The 13038-nt window shown below is 42.9% G+C and overlaps 1 protein-coding gene across 6 annotated transcripts in view; it reads left to right on the top strand.

The window, feature by feature from the left end:
- acbd4 (acyl-CoA binding domain containing 4) overlaps positions 1-11930 on the top strand; it is a 39391-nt gene extending 27461 nt beyond the window's left edge. Inside the window, exons 10-11 of one of the 6 annotated variants that reach the window (XM_077549893.1) lie at positions 5326-5451; positions 11134-11930. In XM_077549893.1, coding sequence (XP_077406019.1) covers positions 5326-5451; positions 11134-11187 — 180 coding nt within the window. In that variant the 3' untranslated portion in view covers positions 11188-11930. Of the gene's footprint in view, positions 1-644; positions 776-883; positions 3450-5325; positions 5452-6060; positions 6351-11133 lie in introns of those variants that run through there. The other 5 variants (XM_077549894.1, XM_077549892.1, XM_077549896.1 and 2 more) reach the window with 5 other exon arrangements.
- Positions 11931-13038: the final 1108 nt, after the last annotated feature.

Genomic DNA, 13038 nt, shown 5'->3' with positions numbered 1-13038 from the left:
GAGGTTAGTATTAGGGTTTCAGTCAGATTTAAATTTCTGTTGTTCAATACAGTTTTCAAAACATAATCGTTAATGTGGTAGGTTTAGTGTTATGGTTGGGGTTAGGTTTAACAACAAAGAAAGAAAGAAGGCGCTTCGAGGTTGAAAACCTGTGTGGGCGGAGTCAGTTGTTTAGGTCCACCTGCACCTGATGTTGAGGCACGACTGCATACCTGTCAACTTGTACGTTTTATACGTATTTTATACATTTTTTTACCATTTCAAATCATGTACGCCGTACACCGACTTTTGTACGGGGAAAAAAAATGCGCTGACATGCGCATGCGTAGATATACATAGAGTAAATATCGTGGAAGCAAGCATGGAGGAGCCACCTAGTAAGAAACGAAGAACTCAAGGATCGGGTCGACACCAGAAAGAATGGGAGTTACTTCAAGGTGAATATGTTGGCTGGATTAAAGCATCGTTAAGAGGCACTCAATTCTCATTCTGTGTCCCTTGCAATAAAGACGTGAAAGTTGCTGCGAGTGGATTTTACGATCTGAAGAGCCACTTTAAAACTGCCGGACACGTGGAGAATGTGAAAAAAAACAATTCACATGTCCCATTAACCAAGCACTTCGTCTCTACCGCAAATCCTGCAGCATCCCACAAAACGACAAATGCGGAAATTCTCTTCTGCCATTTTCTTGCTGAGCACAACATTGCTTTCACAGCTGCGGACCACTTCTCGGATTTGGTGAAAGTTATGTTTCCGGATTCACAGACAGCTAAGGTAATTTATTATTATTATTATTATTATCATTCATATCTACAATGAATCAGCATTTATGGCACCGTGTCAAAAATTAAAATTTTATATTTTAATATTATATTTTTGCAGGAGTTTGCATGTCAGAGGACCAAGGCTACGATGATTGTTAAGGAGAGCCTTGCACGTGGCTACACCCAAGACGTCATTCAGTACTGCAGAACTCACCCATTTACCCTCATGATTGATGAAAGCAATGATCGTACTACCAAAAAGCGACTTGTTGTGTTAGCTCACTTCTTTGATGGGGAGAACACAAATACCAGACTCCTCGATTTACCAGAGTTGGCATCAGGCACAGCAGCATCAATCTTTGCCGTTATTGACAACATTTTACAAGAAAATGACATTCCATGGAGTAACGTTGTGGGATTTGCAAGCGACAATTGCAACACCATGGTTGGAAAGAAAAACTCTGTCTTGTCTAGGATAAAAGAAAAAAATGGGGCTGTTTTTAGTGTTGGATGCATTTGTCATCTTGGCAATCTGTGTGTCAAAGATGGACTGAAGACATTGCCAGTAAACATAGATGACTTGCTGGTGGATATATATATATTTTTAAAAATAGTTCCAAACGAATTGAGGATTTTAAAGAGTTTCAGGACTTTACAAATTCCGAGCAAGAAAAAATCCTAAAGCATTGTCCGACACGATGGTTGTCTCTGCAAAAAGTGGTTGAAAGAACATTGTCTCAGTACGAAGCACTCAAAAGCTACTTCGCTAGCCATGCGGATGTTGAAAGGGCAGGTAAAGTGACAAGCATCCATGATCGACTTCAAGACCCTGTTACTCTCCTCACACTCCACTTCCTCAGCTTCATCCTGCCTCAAATAAATCAATTCAATATTGTGTTCCAAACAGAGGCATGTATGATTGGAGATTTGCGACCAGAAATGGAAAGACTCTTAAAGAAACTCTTGGTGAAATTTGTGCAAATGGAACATGTCAAATCTGCTGATAGCCTGCTGGCAGTTGATTATACAAACAGATGCCTGCAGCATGAAGATAGCAGGCTTGCTGTTGGCTTGGGCACCAGGGCCCTCTTCCAAGACACCAATGAGGAGGATGAAATCAGGCAAAGCATCACACCAGCCATGCAAGCAACATTTTTTTCCTCTGTTCGCTCCTTCTACGAGGCTGTTGTAACTAAAATGATACAAAAATTTCCATTTGAGAATACAATACTGAGTGACTTGGTGGTGTTGGACCCAAGAAAGAGAGAGATGTTGGATTACACAAGTATTGTTAAGCTTGCAAACAGGTTTACACCAGACTTTGATCAGGAACAATTAAAAGATGAATGGGAAGACTATCAACTAATACCTGATGATCTTCTCCCTCAGAAAAGTCAGGATGGACAACCAATTCGTCCAGAGACATTTTGGCCTCATGTGTTCAAAATGAAAACTGGTTTGGGGCTGGATCGCTTTCCACTGATGAGAAAGATGTATCTAATTTTACTCAGCCTTCCTCACAGTAATGCTGATAGCGAGCGGGTTTTCAGCCATGTGAGGAAAATTCATACAGAGTACAGAAAGACAATGGGAACAGACACTCTTACTTCTTTATTACAGATGAAATTGAACTGTGACAACTGTTGCTCACAAGTGAGACCCTCATTAGAGCAGATAAAGTCTGCTAAATCATGCACATTGGCTTACAATAGGAAGCACTGAAGGCACAGTTTATTGCATTGTTAACTTTTTAAATTGAATAAAAGACTTTGTATGCAAATTACCTTTGTTATTTCTAGTACACTGTCTGGTTACCACATGCGTCGTACGGTGTTTGTAAGGTTTTTTTGGGGTTTGTAAGGGGAATCATAATCATTTATAAGGGCAGTTATCGGCAGAGGTTGACAGGTATGCGACTGTACCCATTGTGAACAGCTAAAGTGTTAATCTGCTAATCAAAAGATAATTGAGTCATAAATGGTCAAATAAAAAAAGCTATTATAAAGACATTTTTGGGGCAAAATTTTATATAGAGCAGCTTCAAGTGGGGGTGGCTGGCATTCGCTTGCGGGTGGGTGGTTTGTCCTGGAGGCTCCTAAGGCCCCGGGGGACTCTTCACTTTGTGTGGGGCCCACCAGGGTCAAGCTGGTCTGGGTCTGTCTATCTGGGTATCTGGGATGGCACCGCTCCCTGTGGTCGCGGGCTGTCATCCCTCTGAGGTGCTTTTCCAGTGCTATGTATGTTTGTTTGTTTGTTTGTTTGTTTGTGTGTGCGTGCGTGCGCGGATTGACGGAACATACGGTGCTCAGCGTAAATGAGTACACCCCCTTTGAAAAGTAACATGTAACAAGACCAAGTTTAATATAAATCTGGTTAATTTATAACGTGAAAGTAAGGTTAATATAAATTAGATAACACATTTTTCAGTTTTACTCAAATAAGGGTGATGCAATAAGGTAATTTGTATGGCCTCCACAATTTTTAATCACATCACAGCTTCTACTCATGAAATGAACAAGCTGGCAACATTTTGTTGCATCAGTCTTTTTCCATTCTTCAAAAATGGCCTCTTTTAGACAATGGATGCTGGATGGAGAGTGATGCTCAACTTTCCTCTTTAGAATTCCCCATAGGTGTTCAATTGGGTTCAGATCAGGAAACATACTTGGCCACTTAATCACTTTCACCTGGTTCTTCTTCAGAAATCCAACAGCAGCCTTCGATGTGTGCTTAGGATCATTATCATGTTGGAAAAGTGCACGACAACCAAGGGCACTGAGTGATGGCAGCATCTTTTCTTTCAGTATTGAGCAATTTATTTATTTATTATTATTATTATTATTTATTTATTTAGTTTATTCAGCTGTAAATTCATAATGCCATTAATGAAATTCAGCTCCCCGACACCAGCAGTACCCATGCAAACTCACGAGGACACTGCCACCACCATGTTTCACTATAGGCACCATGCATTTTTCCTTGTACTGTATTCCTCACCTTTGTGACGCCATACAGTTTTGAAGCCATCAGTTCAAAGAACTTTTTTCTTGGTCTCATCACTCCAGTAGTCTTCATCTTTGTCAGCATGGGCCCTGGCAAACTCTAGGCGCGCTTTTTTTGTGCCTGGGCTTTAGGAGAGGCTTCCTCCGTGGATGGCACTAATGCATGCTATTCCTCTGCAGTGTACGCCATATTTTGTCATGGGAAATAGTCACCCCAGTTTGGCTTTCTATTTCCTTAGATAACTGCAGCAAACTTACATGTCAATTTTCTTCCTCCCTTCTCATGAGAAGACGCTGCTGTTGAGTTGTTAACATCACTGTCTCTGAAATGGTTGTAGTTCCATCTTTTTTACATTTTTGTAACACTTTTGCTACAGTATTCTGACTGATAAGTAAAGCTTTGCTCATTTTCTTGTAGCCTTCGTCTTTGCTGTGTAAAGAAATTATTTTCTTTCTCAGATCTTGTGATATTTCTCTTCCATGTGGTGCCATTGCTAACAGCATGAACTGGGAAACTGTTTTCTTTAAGTTACACCCCATTTATAGTCAACTGTCTGCTTGACACCTGTGTAATGAATTATGAGACTCAACTAGACGTATCTAGTCTAAAATTTGGGCTTTTTGGTCTTTGTTCCAGAGACGTTCTGTGGGGTGTACTCATTTTTGCATCACCCTAATTTGAGTAAAACTGAACATTTTGTTGTAATTTATATTATTAACCTTACTTTTATGTTATAAGTTAAACCGATGTTATATAAATTTAGTCTGGTCATCATTTTGGAAATTGTTTTTGTCTTCATTGACATATTGTTTAAAGTTAAATTTTATGAAGGAGGTGTACTCATTTATACTGAGCACTGCATATCAAAAGTGATGGAATGCCCACCTCTGCTTAATCACCCCACCAAGTCAAGTCATCATTTGGATGAAGCAAGTCTTACATAATGTAATGTCAAAGGGATGCTTGACTCAGTGAAGCCATTTTCAAAAAAGTAGGGCTGGGGGAAATTTCTAATTTTTAGATGCATCGCGATGCAGACATGGACGAATCTGAATCTAGCCACAAACATCCACATTTCGATTATTGAAATATGTTAATTAAGGTGTACAAAATGTTCTAAATATTGCGGAACTCAGAAGCGCTGTACCCCCGTCATATCCGGGACACAGAATCAATCAATAAAGAATGCAGTTGGCGAGTCCCCCCCACGCACTCCTGGCGACCCGCTGCAATGGAATAACTGTGAACCCTGGCATTCTGATCAGGAAAGAATGTTTTGAGGTGCCACGTGCTGTATATTGTTTTCTTGAACCACAAATAACATGGTGTGATTGTCAAGGAAAAAGCAATTTGCCCTGGGCTGCATTTTAGCGACAAAGATGCCTCATGCTTTGCTTTTTCGCCACATTGTGTTCCAAATTATTATGCAGATGATGTATTTTTCTCAAGTCAAGTCATGTGACCCGAGCTAACCATGTTTGCTGCTGTACACTAAAGTGCATACTACTACCCTATTATGACATTGAAAAAAAAAAAGACTTTCATTTTAACCCCCAGGAGGAAAAGTGGTGGCCATTTGATGCATCTGGTGAGACTGTTCTTCTGTTCCTGCTGTGCCCCTTTGCCGCTCAAGGTATTCTCTATCTACTGCAAAAGATCAAGAAGAGAAATCACATTCTTCAGGTGATCTGAACAAGGTCGTCGGAATCCATTGATGCAGTATGCAGTGTCTGCATGGAAAGGGGATAGTTTTGACGAATTTAGTTCTCAATAGTTTCAGTATTCAACCCGTTTTTTTAAAATAAAATTGTAATTTTATAAACCACGTCTATTTTGAATTACTTCACTTTTGTTTTGAATAAAATTCAGTGAAAGTTAAATTTCTAATTCGAGTTTAAACTAATTCCCAGTTTCGTTGTTCAAACCAAATCAACGTTACAATAACACCATTACAGCTTTATGTGTGTGTTTTTTACCCTTCAACAGTTAACTATAGGCATATAATGATGAAATCTTACCTTAGACACAATCGCGATGTATTTTTTTAAAATGAAATATTAGGTATTTTGCTTTTTTTCTTTCTGTTCTGAGAGAGCTCAGTATTGTTCATTCGGTAATTTTACCAATTTGACATGTCATCATCATTGCTCTCTCTTTTTATATTTTATTTTATTTTGTATGTGCGTGTGTGTTTGTGTGTGTGCATGTGTGCGTGCGTGTGAGTGTGTACTCATTAATTCACCTAAAACCTATTAAAAATCCTTTACCGTTCACCTGAACCGAATACTTCAGAATCCAGCTAGAGTCGTGAGGTTGTCAGGAGACCCGAAGAAGGATCAAAGAAAGGAAAGTGAAATCCAGCACCGACCAGACATCACCTACTACCCACCGGGTTGCCAACCAGAGTCTTTTACCAACCCCAGAAACATCTAAATTCAAACAAATTAGGGAGACCTCAAGAGACCAAAGGAGAGACTGAGGAAAGGAAGGAAGGATAGATGAAGCAGAGTGAGATCCACAGACATCAGTTTCCACCGATTCAACGACCAGAGGAAGAAGCAGATTGCTGGTGTGGTGGATCTGGCATGCATGAAAACCTCCACCAAAGAGGGGAGCCATCAACCCCGGCCAGGACAGAGCAAGCACAACTCTCCAGGGCCCCCTAGGCCACGTCATCGCCAAGGCACAACCCCCGGGCCCCGCAGGGGCCACCGGCCGAAGAGCAAACCCAGGAGCCAGGAGCGCCTCCCAGCCCAACGCAGCAGAACGGGGCACGGCAGGTCCGCTAGGCACCCCACCGGCCCCCAGCCCCGCCACCCACCACAACCCAGCCCAGCCGCCCCCAGGCCCCCAACTAACCACTAAACCATCCTTGCAGTTATGCACAGCAGCGCAATAAGTTTTACTTGTAGTTTACGCAAGTGTCAGCCAGAACCCTTTCTGGGATTTTAAGACGGACAATTGTCATTGCACTTTGGCATTGCAAATGTGAATGATAATTGATTGCTTTGAATTCATCTGGACAGAATGTTTATTGATAAAGGCTACTTTTGTCAATATCCCATGGATAAAAATTTGCCTCATTGCAGTCTCTGTTTTCATTTCCCAGCAGGACAAAATTTAAAATCAGGTCTGCATAAAGCCAACTACGTGGCATAAGCGAACTACGCTTCTGCTTAGGGCCCCATAACCCTAGAGAGAGAGAGAGAGAGAGGGTGGGGGTGGGAGGTAGTGGGAAAGGGAGGACAGGGAGAGAGAGAATAGGGAGGGGGAGAAAGAGAGAGGGGGTGGAGGGAGGGAGGGACTGACAGACGGACAGACAGAGAGACTCGTACTGCCAAATGTTTGTTGCTGTATAAAAAATAAAAAAAAGACAGTGGTTTCTTTTTTTTTTCCTGGAGAGGTCAGTATTGTTCATTCGGTAATTTTACCGATTTGACATGTCATCATCATTGCTCTCCTTTTTTTAATTTTTTTTTTTTATATTTTATTTTTATTTTTTTTTGTATGTGGGTAATTATGTGTGTGTGCGTGCACGCGAGTAAGTGTGTATTCATTAGTTCACCTAAAACCTATTGGAAAAAAAAAATCCCATACCGTTCACCTAAACCGAACACTTCCAGCCAGAGTCGTGAGGCCGTCAGGAAACCCGAGGAAGGACCAAAGAAAAGAAAGGAAAGTGAAATCCAGCACCGACCAGACACCACCCACCAGGCCACCAACCAGTCCTTCACCAACCCCAGAGACATCTAAATTTCAACAAATCAAGGAGACCTCAAGAGACCAAAGGAGAGACTGAGGAAAGGAAGGAAGGACAGACGAAGCAGAGTGAGATCCATAGACACCAGCCTCCACCGATTCAATGACCTGAGGAAGATTGTGTCTGAGTTTCGATAGATGCTGGTGTGGTGGATCTGGCATGCAGGAAAATCTCCACCAAAGAGGGGAGCCATCAACCCCCGCCAGGACAGAGCAAGCACAACACATCAGGGCCCCCCAGGCCGCGGCAGCGCCAAAGGACGACCCCCGGGACCCGCAGGGGCCACCGGCCGCAGAGCAAACCCAGGAGCAGGAACGCCCCCCACCCCAACGCGGCCCGCGACCCCAACCCAACGCAGCAGGACGGGGCACTGCAGGCCCGCCAGGAACCCCACCGGCCCACAGCCCCCGCCCCCCCCCACGAAAACCCTCCGCCCCCCATCCACCCCAACCCAGCCACCCCCAGGCCCCCAAACCCCCAGACACCCTCCCACCCCCAGCATCCCCCCACCTAACCACCCCCACCACCCCCCAATCAAGCCGCCCCTCCCCCGACCCCACCCCCACCAACCGGCAGCCCCCCAGCCCCTAACCCCCAGATCCCGGGGACCCCCCGCACCCAGGCACCGGCGCCGAAGAGGGGCTGGGCAGCGGAGCGGAGAGGGCATCCGCGCCCACCCCATCCCCCAACACGTGGAGGGACGGAACACAGAAGGGGAGATGGGGGCATCGGAGGACGGGCGGCACCCCCGAACCCCAGGCCCAGTGGGGAAAGGCCCCGATCGTCACCCCAGCGTTCTTAGTGAGAGCTAACCCTGTTACTGAGTTCGCCAGCTCGCCGACTGGCGAACTCTACCCCTAAACCTTGAATGTGACCCCACCCAGTGTATATACAAGTGTGTGTGTGTGTGTGTGTGTGTGGTGCATTTAAAATTGGGAGCAGGTGAACCGGAGCAGAGGGAAATGATATGCTCCGATCCACCCGCCTCCCAAGCAATGTCAGTGAGTGTATGTGGTGCATTAAAAATAAATAGGGGGTGGGGTGGGGGTGCGGCGGGGACACGGACAGGGGACCACAGCACTGCTCTATGCTGCGGTCTGCCCCAACCGTTGTGTGGTGCATTCAAATTGGAGGGGAGTTGTAGGGCGAAGACAACACCAACCCACTCCCCCTCCCGGCCCCCGGAGCGCCGAGACCCGGGCCACTGATGGAGCCCTTGGCCCAGGGGAGGGGGAGGAAGGCGGACAGGGGAGGGGGAAGGAGACGACAAGAAGGGCAGGAGGCAGCGGCAGGGCCGCAGAGAGAGGGGGAGAGGAGGAGGAAGTGTGACGAGGGAGAAGGGACAGGGAGGCGGAGTACGGGCGGGGAGAGGCGAGGAGGGAGAGGCAGCAAGAAGGAGGAAGAGGGAGGGGAGAGGGAACCACGGGGCACCCCGGTGGCCCACAGGCCCCGAACCGCGTCGCCGGGCCCAGAGCGAGGGTCCGCGCAGGGGCGGCGCCACCCCGGACACCAGGGAGAGTACCGCAACGCAGCACCCCCCAAGAGACCCAGGGAACAGCCAAGACGCAGCCGCCACCCAGCAGCCAACAGAGGGGCAGGCCCGCCCACGCCCAGCCAGGGGGGAACAGCACCTATAGAATTAATCCCCTGGCATGCAGTGAATCCGAATATTAACCCTTAGTGCCCATTGGAGGTGAATCTGCTCGATCCTGTTGGCAGCAACTGGTTCCCTGACTATAAAAACACAACCATTAGTTACAAATTGTCAAATACAGAAACATCAATTTAAGTTATCACGATGTGGTGGCTCTCGCTAACAAGCAGAATTAAGTAACCAGAAATAGGTTAACATATTCTATATACGTAGACCATGTTTCTATAAATTTTGATATTTGGTTTTTAGTTGAGGCAGATATTTTTTCCATTAAAATGGGATTTATGAGGAGGTTAGATCATTGGTCGATATTCAGAGTTTGTTTATTTTTCCAGTTAACAAGAATTGTTTTTTTTGCGATAGTAAGGGCTACAAGTGTAGATTGAAATTGTTTATGTGGTAAGTCAATTGTTGTTAGGTCACATAGCAAACACAAGTTTGGAGATAAAGGTATCCTACAGTCCAAAATAGCGGAAAGTTTTTCTAAGACTTTAGTCCAGAAATACATAACCGGAGTACATAACCATAAAGCATGAAAATAGTATTTTGTAAACACTGGAGACAAATGTCGGAGTCTGAGAGTCCCATTTTCTTCATCATATATTGAGTAATGTATGTTCGATGAATAATTTTATATTGGATAAGTTGTAAATTTGTGTGTTTTGTCATTTTAAATGCGTTTTCACAAACTTGAATCCAAAAGTCAAATTCCGGAGCTATAGACAAGTCTGTCTGCCATTTCGAGATGGGTAAAGACATTTTATCAGTATATGAAAGTAACTTATATATTTTTGAAAGGTTTTTTTGTTGTTGTCGGAGAAAGCTTGGTAATATCTTTAGCTAAAATAGGCGGTTGGAGCGTACCTCGAAATGTTGGAATTTTTTTCTTAGTTTCAGTCCTGTGTATATATCTGTATAGGCCATTTGTCAATATTGGCATGTTATAGGATAGAATCAAAGTGGTTAGGTGATTTATGTAATTTGTGTAAAATATGAGGTAACGTGTAAGTAAATATAACAGTGAAAAAAACGCTTAGGGAGGTAAAAGTGAATAAGTTAGCGGGGGTTTAAACATAAAATACACCAGTAACTGGTAACCTAAGCGAGATTTATTGTTTAAATATACTTTAGATATAGTTATGTATTAATATTATACTTATAATATAGCCTAAACATAATGAGTATTCATATTTTAGGTTTTATAACCAGTATATGTATACATATAATAATCAAACAAAGTTTAGTTCCACCAATGCCAACTAGAACAGCGAGGGAGTGGAGTCGGGGTTCCGGAATAGTTGGCCATCGATGTATAGCTTATCAACGACCATCGTAGTCCGTTTACCCTCCTGTCTATTTTGTTTCATTATAGGAAACAGTATCTTTCGCCGCTCATTAATCTCTCTCGGGAATTGGTCATTCATTCCAAATGAGGTCCCTTTAATCTCCCGTCCTTTACTTTTAACAAATTCTTTCTGTTTAAAATGCTCAAACTTGGCGAAAATAGGACGGGGTTTGTTGCCCCTACCGTCTCCAAGCCGATGTACCCGGTGAAAAGAGATGTTATTTACCGCCGTCATAATTTTTTTTATCTCAACCTCTGGATTGTCAGAGGTATTCTCGGATATACCTGAGAATATTAAATTCTCCCGCATGCTACGGGATTGGACATCCAGAACAGTTTCTTTTAGCGTTTTATTCTCCTTTTTAATGGTTTCCAACTCGGCTGAAACAGCCGCGAGTGAAGAGCGTAAATCGGCATTATCGCGTTGGAGGTCACTTACCTCTTGGCTGACGAATTCCAAACTTACCCTTAATTCTTTGACGTCCTCGCTGATTAGGGAGAGGACCTCAAGTTTTTTATTTATGGACTCCAGCATACTGACCGAAACGTCCGTAGTGGCTAGGTCGTCCGTGTCCGTCGCTGAGTCATTTTTCCTCTTCTTCGAAGGTTTCTCGACGGAAGGATCCTCCGTCGCGCAGCTTTAAAAATAGCCGTCGATGAAGCGTTCAAGGTCCTCCACGCTGGGTGGTATTCCAAATCTGCCGGATGAAAGAGAGAAGAGAAAAGCCAAGATATATGATGGTTAAATTCAGAATAGTTTAGCATAATAGAGCTAGTTCTATTTTAGCAGCAGGGCGCCGCCATGTTAGGGTTTTCCCGGTCTCGCTGTAGGTCTCGCGATGGTCACAGCATCTCGCGATAGCTCAGCCTCCTCTCAATTCTCAATTCCTCTAAAAAAAAAGACAGTGGTTTCCTATTGCCTCCCTATCTCTCGCTCTCTGGCTCTCCTCTCCGCTAAATGTTCATGGTCCTTAACCTGTGTGTAATAGAGGGTGACTCCCGTTGAGAGCCATCCCATACCTCTCCCACAGAAAATAATCCCCAATATAGAGCCAAATGTTTGGATTGCTGTGGATTGATCAGATTTTTTCTAACCATTTGAATTTAAGCTATTGCACATTTTTACATATACATTATTTCTGACAGAATTATTCATTTTTTTATTCAACTCTTTTATTTATATAACATTATTTTCTTGTTTCAGGTGTTTCTGTTTATTAACATCAATATTTAAGTATGTTTTATGTACTGTATTTTGTTTAATACTGTTGCATTTTTTTGAAGACCAAAATAAATTAAATTGTGCTTACAATAAATGATTGGTTTATTGTATTATGAGGGTACTTACGGTCGATTATTATGTTGGTACTTATGGTCGGCCAAGATGACATGACACACTTACGCCGCGTTTCCACCGCAGGAACTTCGGGGTAAGTTTACGGGGCCAGAACCGTATGTGCGCGTCTCCACTGCAGGAGCCTTTCAACTGGGCCACATTTACAGGAATTTACGGGGACGAGCGGAGGTCCTACTCGTGGGTAGGTACTCCGCCGGCCCGATAAACTCCCGATCGGATTTTCATGCTGACTGGCTAAAAATTATTTAGTATAAAAAATTATCTTACCTTCATACGGGACCATGATGTATTCTCGGTTTAAGTCTCTTCCACCAAAACAATTCTCTTAATAATCCTTTCCCTATTTTCATTCCACTCTACTGTTAGCCTTTTCAAATTCTTCATCTAGACGTCGTCTCCTCTCACTCAAATCATCCATCCACGCCAAGTACATAAAAAAGCAAAAAGAACGGCAACCACCACAAGTTGTTCTCTTTACTTGTTGTTGTTCTTTATTTATTTTTTTCTTCTTTTTTTTTTTTTAGGAAAGCTCAGTATTGTTCATTCGATTTGACATCATCATTGCTCTCCTTTTTTAATTTTTTTATTTAAAAAAAAATAATAATTTTTTTATACATATATATATATATATATATATATATACTGTATATATATATATATATATATTGTATGTGGGTGAGTGTGTAAGTGCGTGTGTGTGTGCGTGCGTGCGTGCGTGCGACGTGACGTGTGTGTATTCATCAGTTCACCTAAAGCCTATTAAAAAAAATCCCATACTAATAATATAATATAATAATAAATTGCCAAATGCAGAAACATCAATGTAAGTTATCACAATGTGGTGGCTCCCGCTAACAGAATTAAGTAACCAGAATTAGGTAAAAAAAATTCTATATACGTAGACCATGTTTCTATAAATTTTGATATTTGTTTTTTATTTGAGGCAGATATTTTTTCTATTAAAATGTGATTTATGAGGAGGTTAGACCATTGGTCGATATTCAGAGTTTGTTTATTTTTCCAATTAACAAGAATTGTTTTTTTGAGAGATTGAAATTGTTTATGTGGTAAGTCACATAGCAAACACAAGTTTGGAGATAAAGGTATCCTACAGTCCAAAATAGCGGAAAGTTTTTCTAAGACTTTAGTCCAGA

The sequence above is a fragment of the Vanacampus margaritifer genome, chromosome 18, assembly GCF_051991255.1.
Source record: "Vanacampus margaritifer isolate UIUO_Vmar chromosome 18, RoL_Vmar_1.0, whole genome shotgun sequence".
Taxonomy (NCBI): Eukaryota; Metazoa; Chordata; class Actinopteri; order Syngnathiformes; family Syngnathidae; genus Vanacampus; species Vanacampus margaritifer.
This window is presented reverse-complemented; position numbering and strand designations above follow the sequence as displayed.